General features: G+C 32.9%; 1 protein-coding gene across 2 annotated transcripts; it reads right to left on the reverse strand.

The window, feature by feature from the left end:
* Positions 1–1,801: 1,801 nt before the first annotated feature.
* Positions 1,802–20,146, reverse strand: LOC132730787 (autophagy protein 5-like). Of its 2 annotated transcripts, none has more exons than XM_060716799.1 (8): positions 20,016–20,146; positions 14,762–14,942; positions 12,735–12,862; positions 12,036–12,108; positions 11,645–11,807; positions 10,107–10,198; positions 9,232–9,331; positions 1,802–6,224 (listed from the first exon to the last, which is right to left on the reverse strand). In XM_060716799.1, the coding sequence occupies exons 2-8, from the start codon at positions 14,867–14,869 to the stop codon at positions 6,070–6,072; spliced, it is 819 nt and encodes a 272-aa protein (XP_060572782.1). In that variant the 5' UTR covers positions 14,870–14,942; positions 20,016–20,146; the 3' UTR covers positions 1,802–6,069. The 2 variants fall into 2 exon arrangements, with proteins under 2 accessions (XP_060572782.1, XP_060572783.1); XM_060716800.1 differs by having other exon boundaries at positions 19,936–20,085.
* Positions 20,147–23,393: the final 3,247 nt, after the last annotated feature.

Raw genomic sequence — 23,393 nt, forward strand, 5'->3', positions numbered from 1 at the left:
ACAACAAAAAAAAAGTATTACATAACTCATTTTAGATACAATTTATGTGTTTTTTATTACGTACGGCGACATTGTATTTTCCCTCCGACATGTACATGTACTATTCCATTCATTTTACAGGTATGACATCTCTCTAGCAGACGACACGTAAAATTGGAAACAATATGGCATTTTTTCATAGCTTATTGTAATAGTTTTTATTTGTTTGGGTCGTCAGACCAAACAAATAATGGTAGCGAAATTTCAGAGTCTGATGCTGTTAATTGCAAATGCCGAAAATAGGCCGCTTTTTTGAAGCGGTTACTTCCCTTTATATGTACACTAACGCCGAAAAAAATCAGGGGAGATCACTGCGTAAAGGTTGTCAAATGACGGGCGCATTCATTTTCAAGCAAAATAATTCCCGAATGGTCGAAGATATTGAAATATTAGAAATATTGTTTTATCCTTTATAGATATACATGCTTATAATAAGCTCCATGATTATTAACATCTGTGTTAAACAACAGTTAGCGTCGAAATAATAAGAGTTACAAACCCTAATTTAGAATAATATTATGGTTTTCTTCAGGCCTTTTACATATAACTTCACCGTGGCCGAGGGGTCTGGAGTTCAAATCCAGGAAGGCAACTCTTTTTTTTCAAATTGTTTAAATCAAATAAACATTGAATTGAATATCAGTGTTGCAATTAGTCTTAAAGCCAATTAACTACAATTAAAACGCTGGAAAGCACTGGTGGCACTATACAAAAACAAATTGGTTTATAATCTCACAACCTTCACCTTTCTGACATTCTGAGACCCAAACAAATTCAGCGCCTTCTGTGCTTTGATTATATACACTTGTTGATCTGGCAGTTGTATCACCAGTAGTGCTTGGACTGATTTCAAAGAGATTGGATCTTATGCATTACAGAGTTATGGCCCTTTCAAGGCCTAAATAGGCAACTTTATGACACAAGTTCTGTGCAAATCAAATATAAGATATTACTGCTATCATGAAGAAAAAGCAAAAATATGCCTATCTTGGCCCAGGGGCCACAACTCTGTTATGCAAGATAGGGTCAGACCACTAATGAAATTGAATCCCTGATCCACTGGTGAAGTAAATTGTGTGAATCTGTAGTTTATAAATTATACCAACAAGCGTGACATTATCCAAAAATGCGCCCGTCACAAAAGATTTATGTGGAGATGTGGGCAATAAGAAGTGTGGCAAGCAGGCTGGTCCCTGTACATATTTTTATATGAAATTCTACCTCAATGTCTGACATTAACCTTGGACCTGAATTTTATGCGCGACGCTTAAATGATGAAAATTTGTGCTAAATTATATTGAAATCCCTCTTTGCATGTACGAGATATGCTCTGTACAAAATTTACGCCGGCCCTCCCACAAGGGGCTTTCCCACAATACATTCATTTTTTCAAACGGGCGTATATAAATGGAACTCCTATGATGCCATTGGTTCAAACATTCTATCTCTAGCAAGTGTTGCTCCCGACAAACATTTTCCAATGAATTTTAAGTGTGACCTTGACCTATGACTGAGAGACCTTGTCCATGTGTGCAACACAGTTTCTCATGGTGAAGAACATTTGTATGAAGTTTCAATAAAATCCCTCTATAAATGGAGGAAATATGCTCTGGACAAAATTGACGCCTCTCCTCCCGCCAGGAGCATTCCCATAATCCTTCCCGTTTTAACAGGCATATAAGAATGGAACTCATGCCTATGGTTCAAACATTCTATCTATATATAAAATTCAGTGTAGAAAAAATTAAAAACAGTATAAACATCTTGTTTCTATTTATAGTTTATTAGTCATTATTCAAGAATCATTTACAAGAATCATTTAATCTCTATAATATATCAAAACAATCAATATAATTTACATAACAATTATAACATGAAATATTCTAAATTAACACATGGCAGCTTTTTACACTTGCATACTTTCATAATGTAAAAGGAAAATCAAATTGTTTAAGGACTGCCAGCCTCAGAAATATTTCACCTTGTCAAAAGTAGTGCACATTAATTCGATTTTATTAAAGGAAAGCTGCTGAGGTCCAAAAGCCTAAAACATGAAATTTGAATTTCTTACAAAGTACAACTGGGCCACATGAAACAGAAAGATATGTAAAAGAAAATTAAAAAAAATATTGTCAGAAAAAAACTGAAAATTGTACTTTTGTGTTATTCTTAGCCTGATGTTTTCAGTTTTGGTTCATTTTTCACAATTACAATTCTAATAAATCATAGTGATTCTATAATTTATAGATATTTGTAAAGTATTTAAGACTCCAAAAATTCAATATTCAAATGAATGTAGTACTAGTATCTTTTATTCTTGAACATTGTCTAGGATTTATAAATAAATGGTGTCAGCATTCTATTGGCTAATTGCTCATTGCCAAGCTGTTGGCCATTAAATAATACGTAAGTTACTCACTATAATTTCTTAACCCTTAACCAGCTGGAACTGTTAAAGACTTTGCCGCCTGTATACAGCTGGGCCAGACCGCACACCCCTTGCAGTCTTGGCTGGTTCAACACAGTAAGTACCTCAATTTTTAAACTTCCATATTGAAATCCCATAAACTTCAAATGGACCATTCCAAATTCAAAGCTGGGCAAATCCATTAGACAAGTTCAGCAGGTTAAGGTAATATATTAATATATCAATACAGTACTAACAAAGAGTAAAAATGTCGCTCAAAAATGCTCATCCTATATTTACAGTTCAAGCAAGAGTAGAAGTTTTCGATAAACATGTATTACAAAAATTAGGATGCTTTAATAGCCTGTTATTAAATATGTCAACCTAAAATTTAGAATTACTGGCATTGTAAAAATTATAAGATTCATATAATACATATATCTAATACACTGTCAATGAAACCTTACACATAAGCATATTTTATTATGCTTTGTACTGTTAAAGGGTATTATAAAGCTATATCTCATAAAATATCTTAATAAATATCAAGAAAAGCAATTTTGTATTGTTTCCATAATTGAATGGTTGATTCTCGAAAGATTTGTTTCATAGAATGTCTCTGTTATTTAACAAACATGAATATTGCATGTAAACAGAATAAAATGTTATGTAACAAAATACATGCATTATGCTGTATTTTTTTTGAGGATTTTACTGTTTAGCAACAGTTTTGTGCATGCACCATTTGCTCTTAATGAAAATTTAAAACATATTTCTTTCATGCAGGTATTTTTTAATTATTATTTTTCAAAAACGAAATAATTTTTTTTTTGCAAGCTACAGACAGCAGAAATATAGCATATTATACACTTTAATTTAAATGAGAAGGTTTAAAATATTTTATTGTCAATTCCTATGCTACAAAACAACAAAACAGGTAAAATTAGGCAATTAATTCGGTTATAATCCATATTTCTTAAATAAATCAGATTTATTATAACTTGTTGCAAAGTATCATATAAAACAGTAAATATTACTGTTTTAAAATGTCAACATCAAGTGAGGCACAAATATCTGGTTAAATACATATTAAACATAATTTATAATCATTCAATATAGCACAAAGTTTTTGTTTTAAAGATATACTATGCTCATCCTTGAGTGGAATATATTAGCAGAAATTTATTGAAATCTATAAAATTCTTACTGAATATGTCTATTTTGAATAAAAAATTATGAATAAACTATGTATGGGAAGCTGCGTTGCCTATTACGAGACAAGTAAAGTTTGTCCTTCCTAAAAAATAAACTGCTTTCTTTTAATGACACTATATATTCATATTGTGACCACCTATAGCTTATATAGTTTTAAACGAAGTCAAAACATATTTATTTTATTTTTAAAACTAGAAATGTGTCTTCATGCCACGGATGCCCCAGCATGCACCCACATTTCAGATATTATAATATTAAGTTCCAAATTTGTTTTGAAAACTGTTTTTTTTTCTTTTAAGTTCAAAATTAAGCCCTTAAAACTATTATATGTTAACACAAACCATTTTTATTTTTTTATACAAAGTTCAAGGAACTGACACTATCCAGTGTTAACTTTTTGTAAATTGCATATTGCATATCTGTAGCCAAAATAATGACTACATACATTTCCACAAAAGTATGAGTGCTGAAACTGAAAATTCAAAATTTTTCCAACATTCAAGGGAGATAACTTTGTCCAAAATCATTGAACCATGACCAAATTCAAACTTGAACTGCTTATTCCTAAGACGTATCTATACGTCAAATTTGAGTTGAATGTGTACAACCATTGGGGAGATAATGAACAGAAGCTAAAAATTTCTGACTTTTTGCAAAGTTCATGAGGATAACTCTGTCAGCTATCATCAAACCATGACCAAATTCGAACTTGACAAGTGTATTCTTATGACATACCCATATCTTAAATTTGAGTTAAATATGTACAACTGTTAGGGAGATAATGAACAGAAATTGTAAATTTCCTTTTTTTTTTCAAAGTTAAAGGGGCATTACTCTGCCAAAAATCATCGGACCATGACCAAATTCGAACTTGACCTGTATATTCCTATGATATATTCATATGTCAATTTTGAGTTGAATGTGTGCAACCGTTACTAAGATAATGAACAGAAACTGATGATGACGGAATGACGGTACAGGGTAACACTATATGCCCCAGCCATTTTATGGCGGGGGCATAAAGAGACTGTGTAGCAATTAATATCAATATTTTTTAATATCAAGTTTAAGCATAGTATATCTTTAAACATATATACAATGTTTAACTTAATTCATCTTGCCATTAATTTTACCATAACCTGTTGAATTTCTGTAATTGAATTTGCCCAGCTTTGACTTTGGAGCAATCCATTCAAAGTTTAAGGGGTTTCAATATCAAAACATAAAATTTTAGCTACTAACACAGCCTAGTCAGACTAGTCTTCTCCCCATTATTATCAGTAATATTCTGTAGAAAATCTTCTAAAAATTCCAGTGGTACTGAGATGCAGTTTGCCTATATCACATGACTTGTATGCTCATTTATTGTAATTTTGCAAAATAAAATGTAATTAAAATTGACATATATATATTTTGGCTGTTTTTGTTGGTGTTGTTTTTTTTTTGCAACTAAAATTTGACTTTATTAAGTTGAAGGCTTAGAATAAAATATCACATTACTATCTTAAGATAATTAATTATATCTTACATAGATTATAAACAAATTTGTCCTGAAAAATGGCAAAAAGTTAAAAAAAATTCTTCAAGAGAAAAAATTCACCCACAATGAGACAAAAAATGTTCACCTAACACAGATCTTAGTTATGTATATCTGCAAGTTACACTGAATGATTGAGCAATTATACATGATGGATGAATATATAACATGGAGCCTTTAAAATATTTCACTCTTGACACTTCCTCACATTACATGTATGTTAATCATAGACTTACAAAATACAGTTAAACTTTGTTTACTCAAACATGGGAAGGCCTGTGCAAATTTATTCAAGTGATCGATGTTCGGCAGAACAATATATATAGTAAAGGAATTTTGCCAGGGCTGGTTGGTGAGTTCGGGCGAAAAGAGGTATTCCAGAGATCTGAGTTCAAATGAACAAAGTTTAACTGTAAACTCAAATGCAAGTTTTGCAGATAAATTTATGTTACAATAACCTTACTCTATTACAGCAGATAATCATTTCCCTAAAGTGACTGAATTGATAAATCCAGTACTTCATGCTATTTTAATTAACTATAATGCAAAATAACCCTTATTGACCAAAATGCATGATATTCTAGATAAAAACTAGAAATATGTCTATAGCCTAGGACATGGATGTCCCCCACATTCCACTGTATTGTCAGTCTACTGACAAACAGCATGACAACCAAATCTATAAGCCCAAATGGAGGGCATAAAAAAACCTCAATTTTTATGAAGTGGAATGATCATTTCCTTAATGTTGTGATTAAACAAGCTGTAAGAAATGACCCTTATTTACCAAAAATCAAGATTGAAAACATCATGTTCACCATCCATTTACCCATCTGTTCACACATATTGCACTAGTTTATATACTACATGATCACCACTCTCGTGAAGTGTCCTGCGATCGCACAGTGGATACACATATATGTAGAAAATTATCAGGATAACTAAAATGTTCTGACAACCACAATAATGGAGTGTCTAAAGGTACTTCTATGCCCTGGATTAAAATTTTTTGGTCTTTGCTTTCCCCTGCAAAATATGTACAAAGTTTTAGTTAGATCTGTAGAAGGTGACTATAAACAAAGACTTTTCATTGATGCATGTTTTTATTGTTTACATTTACTATTTAATTATTATCATAACTAATATATGACTATAAAAGCTCATGTAGTATACTAACTTTCTATTTCTTTTTAAACAATTTTAATTTAAGCTTTATTTATGTATACAAACCTAAAGAATTGTGCTCTCCATGTCTTAGCTTAATCGAAAACAATTATTACCAAGAGTTTCCATCAATACATGTTTTTTAATGCTCGCAATAACAACAGCTGTCACGGGAGTGTCAAATATGACACAGGATACAGATATTGTGTAGTGCAATTTATCATTAATTTTTCAGTAAAGTTTTGAAATAGTCATTTGAAACAAGAACCGGTTGAACCGGGTGATGCTCCCCGAGAAGGTTCTGGACACAGGGAAGTATAAAAAAAATGAACAAAGGGCAAAAACTCCAAAATTAGGCAAAGCGGAGTTATGTTTTTTTGCACTGCACTTCTATTCAATGAGATCTATCTATCTATAAAGTTTCCTGATGATATCAGAGTTATGTCCCGGGTAAAAGTCAAAGTGTAAAAATGAACAAAGGGCAATAACTCCAAAATTAGACCAGGCTTTGTTTAGGTTCTTTAAGCATTGCAGTTCTATCCAATTATATCTAGCTACCTACAAAGTTTCATGTTGATATCTCTAATAGTTTTAAAGTAATGTCCAGGACAAAAGTCAAAAAGTAAAAATAAACAAAGGGCAATTTCTTCAAAATAAGGCAAGGCAGAGTAATGATTCTTAAGCACTGCACTTCCACCCAATGAGACCTATCTATCTACAAAGTTTCATGCTGATATCTCTTATAATTTTAGAGTAATGTCCCAGACAAAGTTCAAAGTGTCAAAATGAACAAAGGGCAATAACTCCAAAAGTAGGCAAGACAGTGTTACAGTTCTTGTGCACTGCAAACTTACTCAATGAGATCTATCTACCTACAAAGTTTCATGTTCATATCTCTTATACATTAAGAGTTATGTCCCGGACAAAGCTCAAAGTGTAAAAAAAAACAAAGGGGGATAATTCAAGAATTAGGCAAGGCAGAGTTAAGGTTCTTATTCACTGCACACCTACTCAATGAGATCTATCTACCTACAAAATTTCATGTTGATACCTCTTATACTTTTAGAGTTATGTCCCGGACAAAGTTCAAAGTGTAAAATAAACAAAGGGGGATAATTAAAAAATTAGACAAGGCAGAGTTACGGTTTTTATGCACTGCACACCTACTCAATGAGATCTATCTACCTACAAAGTTTCATGTTGATACCTCTTATACTTTTAGAGTTATGTCCCGGACAAAGTTCAAAGTGTAAAATAAACAAAGGGGAATAATTCAAAAATTAGGCAAGGCAGAGTTACGGTTCTTGTGCACTGCACACCTACTCAATGAGATCTATCTAACTACAAAGTTTCATGTTGATACCTCTTATACTTTTAGAGTTATGTCCCGGACAAAGTTCAAAGTGTAAAATAAACAAAGGGGATAATTCACAAATTAGGCAAGGCAGAGTTACGGTTCTTGTGCACTGCACACCTACTCAATGAGATCTATCTACCTACAAAGTTTCATGTTGATATCTCTTATACTTTTAGAGTTATGTCCCGGACAAATTTCAAAGTGTAAAATAAACAAAGGGGGGTAATTCAAAAATTAGGCAAGGCAGAGTTACGGTTCTTGTGCACTGCACACCTACTCAATGAGATCTATCTACCTACAAAGTTTCATGTTGATATCTCTTATACTTTTAGAGTTATGTCCCGGACAAAGTTCAAAGTGTAAAATAAACAAAGGGGGATAATTCAAAAATTAGGCAAGGCAGAGTTACGGTTCTTGTGCACTGCACACCTACTCAATGAGATCTATCTACCTACAAAGTTTCATGTTGATACCTCTTGTTGTTTCAAAGTTATGTCCCGGACAAGAAAAGGGGACGGACGGACGGAAAGAAAGACGGACGGACGGACAAGGCGGCGACTATATGCTCCCCCGAAATTTTTTCGGGGAGCATAAAAAGAAAAATATTTAGTGCAGACATAAAACATACAAATTTTGACCTTAAAGGGTGTCCTTGGTCTTGACTCTGCACAATGGCAGCTTAGTTTATGCACATTTCTTTGCTGAGTGGACATTTGACCCAAGATTGAAGGAAATGCCTCAAGGGCTATATGATTTAAAGAGAGAACACAAACTTGTCTGATATTTGACCTTCAAGGGTAACATTGACCTAGAGTCTGCACAATCATGGCATGAGCTCTGCACATTGCCTTGTTGAGGTTAACATTTGTGTCATGTTTGAAGAAAATCCTTCAAGGGGTATATGATTTATATAGCACACACAATATTTTTTGAAGTTTGACCTCCTTGAGTGACCTTGACCTGAAGCCAGCACAGCTGTGGCATAAGTTTTGCACATAGGCTTGTTGAGGTGAACATTTCAGCCAAATTAGAAGTAAATCCTACAAAAGGTATAGGATTTATAGAGATGAGTTGAGACTGATGGCCAGTCATGTGCCCGAAATGGGATATGGGGCCATTTCTTTTGTTTAATAAAGGGTCATTGGCTCCATATTCTATTGTTACTGAATGAACTCTATTGTTTCCTTTTGTTTTGTTTACAGTTGGCCCCCTTATCCCTATTTGATAGTGGGGACAGACCAACCAACATACTGACCAACCTGACATAGTGATTCCCGAATAGACCCACTCTGCATTATATGGTGGTGTATAGTGACTCAAGTTAATAATGAATTATATACATGTAAATGGGACTTTCTTCTTTCTATAGCAGGGGCCATTTACATCTTCCCAACAGGAAAATTCTTTTAAATCACGCTGAAAAAATCCCTATAAGAGCTCAATTAAGCATACAAACTTTCTATTATTTCTAAATCAACTTGAAATAAAAGTGAGGTGATAAACAAGTCTTACCTAAATCTGGTAGCGCTAATTTAAGGAGATCTTCTAAAGTATGCTCATGTCCCTCTTCTGAGTGGGGTTTCAACAATTGTTGTATAAATGGTCTATCTATCTAAAAAATAAAAGGATTTCATACTGATACACATTTTTTAACTAAATATCAACAGTTATTAAGATAAGGCACTTATGTTGTTGTGCAACTTTATGTAGGTATCAAACATATCTCAATTCATAGTTATACTTTCAAGTTTTAAATTTGAATCTTAAACATGATGGTTTGACATGGTAAAGATAATTTTCCAGCTGATTCTCTTTTGCTTGAACCACATCAATAATCTCAAAGATATATGGTGTTTTTCCAGTTTAAATAGTAATGGTAAATGATGCCTTTATATCAGGAAGATAGTTATTATATGAAGACGTGCAAAGTGGTAACTACATGATTGTATATTCATCCTGGTCAAAATGAAAATTTTAAAGAGCAAATTCAATTGCTATTGGAAGAATTTGTGGGATTTTATCATATTATAAATAGCATACCTGTTCAAATAATTATTTGTGCCGCGTCATGACAAAACGCATCCGCGCAGTCTGATCAGGATCCATGCTGTTCGCTTACAAACCCTATTACAAGTAGAGAAACTGATAGCGAACAGCATGGATCCTGATCAGACTGCGCGGATGCGCAGGCTGGTCTGGATCCATGCTGGTCGCAAACCCACTATGTTGGTTTTGTCGTGACGCGGCTCATTTGTAGAGAAGAACTAATTTAACATACTTTTTATACATTCTGTAAATTGTGATATTTGTCAATAAAGATTGAACAATATAAAACATTCTTTACCAAACCAAAGCTGTCACAAGAACTTAAAGGAATGAAAACTTACTTGGTAGATTCTAAATGGAATGTATCTAAACATGTCATCTCCTGTATTCTCCATGAGTCTCTTATTGATGGGCCAAAACTGATCAAATTTGTCTACAAATTAAACATAAACATTTCTAATTGCATCGTATGTCTTGAGTTTTTAATGATAAATATATTTTCAATTCCTATGAAATTTCTAGCAACCTAAACAAATAGTAATTTTATCACAATTATAACCAAAAACATACACTTCCATGCTGTTGTACATAAATGACTGCCCTATCATCATAAAGAATCAGAATGTTCGAAAAAAAACTGTTATTCTATTTTTTGTTACAACGGTACAATATATAATGTAACTATGGTCTCTTGCAAAAAAGTGACAATTTTGGTTTAAACATAGAAAAATGTCACGGCCACATGGTGAATTTCAAACTTTCCTGGCAAAAGAAAGACCTGACATGTGCTTTCATACATAACATCAGGCACTTGTCTGTACACATACATATTTTCTGTATATTGGCTGGGTAGCTTATGTACATTAAACTATCCAACATTTACAAGAAGATTTGAACCCACACAGGTCAATAAAACACACATTATGTAGTCAGAGCAAACACTCTTTGAACTTTTACCATGTAGGTAAAAAAAGTACATATTAATAAATCAAAGAGCACTCTTTGAAATATATAGCTGTGTCATGACAAAACCAACACAATGCGTTTGCGACCAAAATGGATCCAGACCAGCCTGAACATCCACGCAGTCTGAACAGGATCCATGATGTTCGCTATTAGATTCTCTACGTGTAATAGGGTTTGTAAGCGAACAGTGTGGACCCTGATCAGACTGGGCGGATGCGCAGGCTAGTCTGGATCCATGCTGGTGGCAAACCCATTATGTTGGTTTTGTCTTGGCGTGGCTCATTATTATATATATGTTATTGTAATTCCTTGATAAAACCAAGTATATATTGTATAATGATTCAGTGTAAAAGAAAAGTGATACAATGTACATATATCATTTATTTCAATGTTGTCAGTGACATTCACATTGTCAAATTGCATCATCAAAGTAAACACACAATGACCGACTTTTTAATTATACTTCACTAAAATACCTTACCAAAAATATTTTGACAATTTGACATTATGTACCATCCTGTTACATTTTATAGACATGTTACTAGCCAGTCATAAAACTCACCAAAATCTTCAACATTACTTACCAACAAGCCAGTTGCAATTAATATTTCTATAATGCTCTTTGATATGATTCATTGCTAAAGAATTTTACAGGAGCAGTAGCCCAAATAGTTATGGTTTCTGCCTCTCATGAAAAAGGATAATACATGTAGTTATAAGCCATATTTGACTCATTACCATATTTCCTGATATGACACCAGTACTGGACCTACTGGTTATTATCACTTACGAGTTATACAAGTAAAAGTTGCAAAATCTTCTTCCACATTCAAGCATAAATAAATATGTTTAAACAAAGCCCAGTTATTAAATGATAACAGAGAAAACTAATCAACATTGAAAATCAATATACCATGGACAAGTCCCATCCACATCTGTTTATGATCTTTTTTCTGCATGCCATTTATAACACTACTCCGGTGTTTTAATGCATCTGCCTCTTTCAGCATTGACATAAAATGTGACTCAACGGCTTCTCTCCCGACACAATGAATAATCTCTTCTTCCGGAAAATCCTGTGTATATATTAACCAGCTGATATTAAATCCAAAATAAATCGATGAAGAACTGTTAAAGAATACTGATTAACCAATATTAATTTTTAAAGGATTAGAAAAAAATTATATCTTTGAAAATAGAAATTTTGGAACTTTATGTAGGTAATATCATATGCAAGTAGTTAGTTTTTGAACAATTTTACTTATACAAAATTTACTAAAACAATGATAATTGTCAAACCATACCTGAAAATGCACTGTCAGTTTCCATGGTAACGAAATGCCATACAGATCATAAAGAACGCCAACAGGATTGTGCCTGTAATAAGTGCAAGTGAAAGGATAACAATAGCTAGAAATATTTCTTGTCATATAGCTACATAGCATCATGGAAAATGCAATGATCAGCATTCCTTCCTTTACTAGTGCTGAAAGATAACAGGTAAATCTCTGTGAATAGTAAAAGTGGAATCTAAAAGTGGGGAGCAGGTTGTATGTCCGCAACTATTGGTAAAAGTACCCTTCAATTAATGTTTCTAGCACACATAAGGTTTACAGGCCAATGTAGGCATTTGTTGTTCTTTTTTCATATTGAGAGTGAAACACTTAAAGCAGTCAAAGAGAAATAGGTATGTGGGTGGAAAGCAATGATATTAGGTATTTTCTTAACAACCAAACAAGCTATTTCATTCTGGTTTCCCCTACATTATCTATAATTCAATATGATTTTTCATTATACTAATAAACACGTATTTACAATGTCATTGCCAAAATTGGGGGAAAAAGCAACAATTTCTAAAATTTACAGAAAAAAATTGCTTTTAATTCTGAACAGAATCTGCTGCTTAATGTATACCATTTACATATGACAAAAGATAAAACTTCCCTATTTTACCTGGTTTTAAATGGGCTCATAACATATTTAATTTTACATTCAATATTTACCATTTTAAAGGTTGTCCCTCAAAGTCTATCCACATCTCTCCAGTTTTTTCCTTATCCACATATTGTGCAAAATGTTTAGATATTTTCTCTGTCACCATTGGCAAGTAACTATGTCTTGGTACCATTTGCTGAAAATACAACATAAAAACAATTAATGTGTATCCCAGATTTCTTAGAGCTTGGAACTTTGTGGTAAAGTTGTCTGAAGGCAAACAAGACCTCAAAGTCTTCACTTCATTAGTCACTGCAAAGTATTTTTGATTGATGTTTGTATTATATAATATTAATAATATCTGTCATATGTTGCAGTTCAGATCCAAATATCCGTGCGAAGGGGACCCCGCCCATTGGGGGGTAACAAGGCTTGCCCAGTTACTGCCCATGGGCGGATTCATGAGGGACAGATATTCCGATCTGAACCGCAAACATGTAAGATATTTTTTCTTGCATATTCAGCAATATTAATCAATATTTAAAATGGTTTACCACAATAAGATTTTTGTTCATGGAAATTAATGTCATTTCATCCATAACTATTTTATTACAAAGCGTGTGAATTTACAACTTTTTTATAACAATGGCGAAATGACGTCATTCTAAGCACAATGTTCCCATCTAAATTGATGTCATTTAATGTGGTTCATTCATAAAATGCGCTAAAATGATGTTGTTGTATGGCACGCTACTCATCTGGCACCCCAATGCCAGACGAAATTTCCGGCATGGGTAAAACCCACGGAAAAACCAGTCTGCTATGTAAGAATATAAAGTCTAAACTACTGACATGCAGGCTGGCCAGGCTCTATAATGGCTGCAAACACTTTCAGTTCAAACAGGTTATGGGTAAACAGAGGAACATATAATTTCAGCAATGAAGGTACATGTATCTTAGTTAGCAATGAAGGTGTTTCTTACCAACAAATGTTAATATTAGGAATGGAAATAAGGTAATAAAGTAAGTAGTTTAATTTACAATATAAGCAACTACAATAATATGGCATCAGCAATGTGGTACAATGTACAATGAAATTGTCAGAACAAGAAATGCACATTAATATTTACAATCCATTTATAGCATCAATACATCAAAAAAGTACATATTAAATTAAACAAAGTGGGAAACACTTTCTAGGTAGTAAATCGAATAATGAGATTCAAATTTTCATTTCATCATAGAAACCATCTTTAGAATAATCATTTAAAAGGAAAGTTATCAGGTATACAAAAAAAATTATTGGCAATAAATGGGGAAGTTGCTATCAATTAAGATATTTCTATCATAAATGGAGTAAAGTTGGTTATCAGTTATGTGGACAGTTATCAAAAATTAAGGAAGGGAATAATCCATGCTTTTGATTAGAAATACAAATCATCTACTCGGGTATGTCTTAAAGAAGAAAGGGGGTTATCAGCAAAAATAAACAGATAACCAATGGAGGTCACTTGAAAATGACAAGTTACTTTAAAAAATTCCATGTGGCTATTGTAGATTATTTGTAATGAACATGTTATCAGTAAGGAAGAACAATTTTCAGAAAAGAAATTAGGTTATCAGCAATCATACTCGAATAAAAGCATATTTTATGTATTTTGGCTCTTCCACCAGCAAAGTTGATAAGTTATCAAAATGGTGATAGGCAAGTAACAACAGTGAGAAAATGTATGCTTTTTGTCAGCAATAGTAATGTGTTATTAGAAATGAAGGCAAGGCAAGTGACAGTTTACCAACAATATCAACCATTTTAAGTCGCACCTGTTCAAAACACTAGAAACCAGCAGTTTGTTGCTATGTAAATATGTAAACAATCAGGACAAATGGTCAAATTATTTGATTTTCACAATATTTACAACTTTTTAACAAGAAATTATAAAAAATATAACCTTTCCAAATGCATTTTTTCACCATAAAAACAGACAGTCATGTTTTAAACCTACCCAAGGCTCAAAGAAAAGTCACAACTTAAAGAGAACCAACCGTCAGCAATGAAAGGATGATAAATCAACAAATGAAAGTATATTGAACTTACATAAACAGGTTCAGGCTGTTCAGCAATGACTTCATCTTGGGCTAGATGAAAGCACACTGGTATTTTGCCCTCCCAGACATCACGAAGGATAGCCCTATCATCTCCCATTACTGTACGTTCATATTTCCACACAATACAAAACAGTTTACATACAGATGATCCTTCTGGGCTGTCTCAGTACCTTGAATGAAAGAATCAATTAATTAATTAATTAAGGTTTTAGAACCCTAACACATAAATAAATATCAACTAAAATTGCTGTATCTTTGTCTTTGTTATTACAGATGAATTTGCTATTTCAAAAGATCAAAGAGAAGTCAACTTCAACTACTATAATAAAAATTTGCTTTTCCAAATATGAATTTACAGATATTTTCTTTGCATTTATATAAGTATATTTTGTATTTCTTGTATTTTATTTAAGTACATGTATATTTTATTCTTTATATAAGTATAAACATATTCTGTAAAATATCTTTAATTTATATCTCATAATCATGAACAAGTGGTGATGTTAGCCCAACAAATTATGAGCTTGAGGGCTTTTTATTATAAAGGCAGTGGTCGCCCTTCTGTAAAGACAGAAATCTTTGTAATATCAGGTTGTAAAATCTGTCGGTCTTGCTGTCAAAATATTGAGACTAGTGGTGCAGTATGACACTGCACAAGTATGACTTTTATTTTTGGTGTTTCATTTTTTATGGTCCAATAAACAACTGATTAGTTGATAGTTTCAGTGTTTATACAACTGATCTTAGTTTTTTCTTTTTATACAACTGATTGGGTGATCAATCTTAGTTTTCCCTGTTTCTACAATTTATTAGGTGACAAGATAATTGAAGATTACTGTCCTCAATTATATCAAATAAAAATATATCAATTCTGACCAATTTCAACACTAGTAACTTGGAAATATGCCATTTGAAGTATTTTGTTTACAATAAAATCTTTTAATTATGGATAAAACAGCCTTTTTCATTGATTGATTTGGTTTTTTTCAGTTAGGTCAGAGGTCACTTTTGTATCTCTACTCCATTCCATTCTTTGTATTTTGTTTCATCAGTTAGTTTAAAAGTCACTTTTGTATTACTATGCCAAAATGTATTTAGGTTTGGTTTTGGCGCCTTTTGGTGACAGTTTTTGCCAGACACATACACAGTTCAGGGATCACGTTTTTAGGCGACTTGGGCGACAAAGTCGCCTTGTCTCTCTCCATTTCGCCCGGATCGCTCAGAAAAGCGAAAACAAAGTCGCCCTAATTTTCAACAAACGCTTGCAATAAATTTTGAAGTGTAATCGTCTACGCTCCTCCTATTTCAAAGCGATTTGTTAAACGCATTTTCATTGGTCGGTAAAATTGGAAACTAATGGAAAGCCAATGAAACGCAGCGAGACAATTTAGCGAGTGTTGGAATTGAATGGTTGACATCTTCGGGTATTGTCCAATGCCGACTTATTATCAATAAACAACAAATAAACAGATTAGCGGCGATTCATGTCAATTAGGATAAATTGGGGGCATACTTATTGCATTAATTAGTTGGTAAGTTTAGTGATCTTATTCACACATTATCTCTTTACAAAAGCGTGTCGCCAAAAGTGTTTGTCACATGTACATGTTTCGATGTTTAGGCCTACATTTGGAAAATGGGTCTCTGTTACAAATGTTGGTGATGATTTATCCCTTGATTATTATTCTTTAAAAGAACTTTATTTTTAACGTTAAGTAAACAAACATACATTATAAAACACTGATGTCATTTGCTGGTTAATGGGGAAAAGACCGGTGCAAATAGTATTACCGATAGATCTAATGCATTATGCAGAAAAAGTCTGTCGAAGAGAAAAAATTATCAACTGTACACACACGTTACATTTTCTTTTAAAAAAATAAATAAATAAAAAAACATCCACATAAACCTTATTAAGTTTATATGAACTTTGACTCGGCACTCCCTATGAATATTTCTGGGTAAAATGATGAAATACACATACATAGGCCCTACTACTGATTTACTAAAAAAAATTTTTTTTATTCAGCACACCATCACATGGCTGCAGCATTAAAATCAAAACAAGCTACACAAAACCTATGATAAAGATGATATAGAAGAAAAAAAAAACTGCCACATTTGTAATTTTGCTGTTTATTGTTATGAGTTACTTAATAAACTGTTATGTACTCCAAATAATGTTAATCAATCTTAAAACTTGGTACGAAATGGAACATTCAACACTTCAAAAAAAATGCAGTTCGTATGCACTTCTCCTTGTCCCTAAAAACTTCTCCCTATTTTCAATGGAGGGAGAAGTCACTTCTCCCTAAATTTTAGGTCTAGCGTGATCCCTGCAGTTGTTTTTTTTTCAAATTTGACATAATTACCATGAAATAAGTGATGACGTGGAAATAGTGATGTTGAGTACAAATCTACATGTAATTATCAATTGAAATGAACGTCAATTTGTTAACTATTCCATAAAACATCAAAAGCAAAAATAAGAGTGCAACATCTATACAATTAGGGCTGTGTATTGCCATTTTTTCTGTCACGATACATATCACGATGCATGTTTTCCCAAACGATGCGATTCACGATTTGTATTGCATACTTTGAAGAAATGCGATGCATATTGTGTTTCTTATGTAGCTATGCGATACGTATCACGATACTGACTTTCAGACTTAGTATATAAAAAATTTGGTCATATGTTTACAGCATACTTACAAATATATAATATAAACCTATCTACAATAACAAAACAATAAACTCTTTAACTTGTTATAATAACTTGGTTTCCAATTTTGAACTTTCAACAATTTACTTTTTAGATTATTTAAGGATTTAAGTTTTTTTAATGATACCATAACAGCAAATTGATATCTACAATTCTAACACTTAAGTCCACTACTGTAAATATGACAGTTCAACAATTTCAGTCTTACATTACACCACTAAAGATATTTCTTGTGAAAAGAAAAATAGTAACAAGTGATTTACAATTAGGTCAACAACTTAACAGTTTATCAGTTTCACTCTCAGTTTTCTAGAAAGATGTGTGCTCAACCCTAGAGTATTTTATTTTGAGTTGGCAAATTTTGCAAACACTCCACGTTGGGTCTTCCACATTATACATTACTGTCTGTTAGTTCCCCAAATACCAAATGGTTCCCAAAACTTGTGAATTATATGACGAGGGAGGATTTACTATATAGTTTCCCCTTCTAAATATTTTGCAGTCTACATGTTTTCAGTTTGTTTGTTTTTACGGGAAAATGATGTCAGCGGAAATGAAAGTATAAATACGTGACAAATATCACATGAGCATGTTGTCATCATCACTATTTTAATCCAACATCAAGTGCCACTAAATAAAATTACAAATTCATATTTGTAAGTTGTTTTTTCTTGAAAACGTTTAAATCTCTAATTATTTTTTATTATAAACAAGTTCAGAGAACACCAGCCCATTTATATAGAATTAATAAAACTTGGTTGGCTAACTGATTGCGGGCATGGTCTTCACTTAACGGCAAACAAGATGACAACGATAATTATGATAATAGTCCCGCTTGTTCATTATTTTCTGTGTTATTATTCTTTCTTCAGTCTTTCAAAAAATACGTTTGTCATTATATCCCTGGAAGATATTGTTAGTGTATTGCGATACTTTCCTGCTACATTGTATATCGATACATCGGGAGATATAATATGTATTGCATTGTGATAAATTGGAATTTTTAATTTCATAATGATGCATACATCGAGGAAAGGGCAATCGCGATACATCGATGAATCGTTACACCTCTATATACAATTAACAAAATGGGAGTGAAACGTCTCATTAGTGAATGTCTTGGGAGTGATACGCCTGGCATTCCTTTAGGATGGGCTAACATGATTTTTATAATGTTTAGAGCATGTTTCATGCTGATCACCTGAGCTTCAGGCTAAAGAAAGAGATGCTTATCTGCAGATGTTTCTAAATTCAAAATTTCACCATTTTTGTGTTTAAATGTTGAATTCTGCTTAAGCCAGTGCTAGCAGGCTCAATCAAGCCAAGCCTGCAACATTTTATGATTTTGCCATGTTGGGCTTTATTTAGGGATTCTGTTTTTCTCTATTTTAGTATAATATTATTTGTAATAAACATAATCAATCAGATGAAAGTTGTTTATATTTGTCAAGATGGCGGTGTTTTTATAGAAATTTCAACGAGGAAATATACTAAAGCCGCAGGTGACTTTATATCACATTGTCATTATATAGGTTAATGAAATATTTTGATTTCTTTTATGTATTTTTAATTGCCCAGCATGATAAATGCTTGTGATTTTATCTCTAACGATTACAACAGTAGTGTAACTTTGTGTTTTCTGCTTAGCCACGATCGATGTCAACCTCGCGTAATTACTTTGGCGGCCAGGACTCGTTAAGTATAAGAGAGATAAGAAAAGTTTTACATTGGTTCGATAGATAAATTATTCAACTACATATTGCATAATACACCCATAAACACTTTTCATATGAACTACGTAAATAACCGAGGTATATCGAGTGAAAAAATATGAGTTGTTTTCCTTATCTTCGAGTAAAATCATATCTCTTATATTATATATAAATGCTAAAACAATACAAATTAAGCCATTTTTAAACCGTTAGTTTGTTATGATTAAATGTCCGATTTTAGAAAATTATTACATCAATGGAAAGCTTGGGATCTTAGCTTTGTCACAGTATATCATTTAACACATCTTTTGACACCAAAGTATTTAAATTAACTGTTAAACCTACCATATGTCAGAACATTTTACATACGATTTATACAGTGAGATACGCAACCGGTTATCTCTACTCGAAAACATACTGATAAGAATAGCATGTCGTCTGCTAGTTGGGAAAGTGTTTATCAGTGTATTCCTTTTTATTTATGCTGTATCATATAAAAAACTGCTAGGCATAGACACCTTCTTATGGGTGTTGTTACCCTTGTCTATATATTCATATATAGTGTAATGGGAATGGACTTAGAATTCATTTCTGACTTAGGATTAATATTTTCTACCATCAAACACATATTTTGTGAACATTAAATGAGCCGTACCTCTTTGTCTTTGAAGAAATTTGGGACTAGGAACCGAGCTATAGTCGTTTACACTAAGGAAACGCACTTACTCTGTTGACTGAAAGCAACCTTTTGAATCGCTACGAAAAAAACATCTTTAAATTCTTAAAGAAATATGATTTGTCACTACCTTGAAGATTCAATAGCAAGGAATTTCGCAAGCTTAGATTGGCAACAAATCGGACTTTTCTGATATGAATACCTCCTTGGAGAAGAGTAACATATCTAAGGGAAGTAACAATTTGCACAAATTGTACCAAAGTAATTCAAGCAGAATGACACAAAGTAAAGTAGCGTAAAGCAGCGTGACACAAAGTAAAGTAGCGTAAAGAGAAAACATATGACAAGCACCACAGCTTTGATAATTGAATTCACCAAGACACAAATTTACATTATGAATTCACCAACAAACAAATTTACATTAAACCACGGCATTAAAAGCCGTGATTAAACTACAACTGTATACGATATGATATAATAATTATGACGTGTTATAATTGAATCGCTACCACAGACACTTGGGGTGTGGAGCTCAAAATATTTCAACGTCTATAATAATTCTATATAGAGGATATTAAATGAGTGTAAGTTCAGTACTGAATTTATTGCACAAGTTGAATAAAATTATATTATGCGAGCCTCTGGCGAGCATACTGAAATATTATTTTATTCAACGAGTGCAATAAATTCAGTAATGGACTTACACAATGTTAATATTCTATTTTCACATACCCAAAACAAAGACCGTTGAAAGTGAAATAAGTGTCATTTTTCATTGACGCGCCTATTGTAAAACGCTAACATTTAGCTCGTCTTTACACCATGTTTGTATACATGTAGTAACGCTAATGATGTCACGTCAAAATATATGCACGGCCGTGCAATACCATTTTTACGAGTCGCAAAATCGGCACGGGTGTGTGATTAAATATTATTATAGACGTTGTAATATGAAGTTTTTTTTTCAAAATGGCTTATATCAAGTATATGATCAATACTAGTGCTGGGATTGGCAAATATACATTTTATTTGGATTTTAAAGGCGTTTTCAGCTCCACACCCCAAGTGTCTGTGATCGCTACTGTACTTTGTTTTTATTCATTTTTTTATTCATGTAGTTCATGTAGTATTCAGGCCGGAACATCGTTTTGGATCCTAAGCTGAGCTTCTTAGGCCGATTTGGAAGCGTTTTCCCTTCTTATTATTTTCATCCACTTCTTTTGTAATTATTTCCAATATTATTGGAGAGTGTTTATTTCTATATCCTCAATTTATTATATACACTATATCAGTTTCTTTACATCTAAGATTTTATTTACACATAAAATTTCTTGTTAAAAACAACTCTCCGCGAATTAGCAACGATTCGCCACAATAACGATTCGTCACAGTCAAATAACGATTCGCCACAGTCAAATAACGATTTAGGCTTTATTAAACATCGCTGAAATTTGTCTGTTTAAATGACTGTTTACAGTTGAAAACATGTTGCACTGCGCTGTTCACTCATAACATGTGGCATTTTACAACACACTGAAATTTAAACTTTCGTTTGCAATAAAAGAAAATTTAGTTTTCTTTTCCAAAAGCAAATATAACTTATTGTCGTTTGATTGATGGGAAATTATTTCGTCCGACAATTTTAATCGCTTGAAAGGCATATACGAGAGGAAGAAGGCCACTTTTAAAGACTCATTATGCCCCAGAAATGCTTTTTATTTTCATTTGTCATCAGCTTTTTTATTTTTGATGTTCTTTTATAGTTTCCAAAAACTTACGCATTGGCCAATCACCTGAACCATCTTTTTCTTCTGTTGCTGTTAGACAATTAGTACATTTACAGTGAAGAAGTATTTCGTATGGAAGTCAAAATACTACTTTGCATTTTGCTACTTTGATCGCAGATAATCTCATATTTAGCGATTCTTTATTGAGTTAACAAGCAACTATCATGCTCTAAAAAAAAATCTGGAAACAAAGTGATCCCTCGGAAGCATTAATCACAACAAAATTACATAAGAATTGTAGACTCGGTTTGATTGAGTCTGTGCATGAAACCATTATTTAAACGTTATAAAGCAGAGAAAAACGGGATCCCTAAAAAACACCCAAAAAAGACAAAATTGTAAATGTTGCAGACTCTGTTTGATTATGGCTGTTCAAACCCGTGCTTGCTCCTTCTAAAAAAGTAAACAAGAGCTGTCCGAGGACAGCGACGCTTGACTATTCGAAAACGTTGTCATAAGGGTGTTTCATTGAGTATAATAATGCTTACCTATATGAATACATAAAATTGTCCGAAAAGGTACAAAGGCTTGTTTCTAAGATGTTTTATCGAGTAAACCACTGTTTGATTATTATTGTCACAAAAAAGCAAAAATCCTTCAGAAGTTATGGAGATACCAGCTTACAAGCAAAAACTTAAACAAAAATTTCTAAGTCGAAAAAGGGGCATAATTATGCAAAAAAGCAAATCAGAGTTATAGGACTGGTGCCAATCATGTTAATTAGATAATCAGAGAGAACAAGTGTGTGAAGTTTCAATCCATTCCCTTCATTAGGAGATACCAGCTTACACGCAAAAACTTAACCACCGTGACTTCGGCGCCGACAGAAGGGTAACTGCATTAGCTCGATTATTCAGCGAATAGTCGAGCTAAAAAACATAATATGCCTTTAAACGTTTCAAAAATGATTACAGCTCTTTCATGCTCAACTATGAAAGGAAATCACCGATTTTGACTTCAAAATTGCGCAAAAGCGATAAAAAGTTGATCTGTTTTTAGAATGCCTCTGTGAAATTCGCAAGTTGAGCTGGAAACAATGATCCCAAAGGATCAGAAAAATATAACAACACTGAACTGAAATATGGACAACTTTTAATTACAGCTGGCACACGGCACTTGCCACCTGCTGTTGTTAAGTATAAAAGTCTGGAAAAGTGTAATTCCTCTGAAGCATTTATCACAACAAAATTTACATGAAAACAGCAGACTCGGTTTGATTGAGTCTGTACATGAGGGATAATTAAAAAGTGCTACATCCCTGAAGTCCCCTAGTACCGGATTGAGTGGTACTCAATTTTCAACACACAAAAGTGCTTTAATAAATGATCCCGAAGGACAGAGAAATTTAACAACATTGAAGTGTAGTACAGGGCATCTCGGCAGAGCCGTAAACAGTTACCCTCGAGCTAGGTATTCGATCCCGTCTGGACCGGCAGACGGTTATTATTTATATATGCAAGAACGTACATTTTTGGTTAGATATTTTAAAGCAACATGCCTCCAGATTTGTGCTAATTTCAAGAACATTTTTTGAAAATGTCTTAAAAAGTATAAGAGCTCGTGAACTAAACAAACAGGTTTGAACAAAACCAAATAAAGGTTGAATAGACCTTAGATCAGCTAAAAAATAAACAAAAACAGAACTGGTACCTGTGGACCAGGAGACAATGTTCTGACTGAAGCTGAGGGGAGTGACCTTGCAAAGAAGGCAGGTACCACGA

The sequence above is a fragment of the Ruditapes philippinarum genome, unplaced genomic scaffold (genome assembly GCF_026571515.1).
Source record: "Ruditapes philippinarum isolate M1 unplaced genomic scaffold, ASM2657151v2 ctg5070_1_1_1_1, whole genome shotgun sequence".
NCBI lineage: Eukaryota > Metazoa > Mollusca > Bivalvia > Venerida > Veneridae > Ruditapes > Ruditapes philippinarum.

What these genes read in the sequence shown, in the direction of transcription:
- LOC132730787 (XM_060716799.1), bottom strand. Translation starts at nt 14,869, where the DNA reads ATGGGAGATGATAGGGCTATCCTTCGTGATGTCTGGGAGGGCAAAATA. An exon ending in AACTGACAGTGCATTTTCAG is followed by an intron (nt 11,808 to 12,035) that starts GTATGGTTTGAC and finishes ATATATACACAG; the next exon opens with GATTTTCCGGAAGAAGAGAT. An exon ending in ATTAGCGCTACCAGATTTAG is followed by an intron (nt 6,225 to 9,231) that starts GTAAGACTTGTT and finishes CATATTTTGCAG; the next exon opens with GGGAAAGCAAAGACCAAAAA.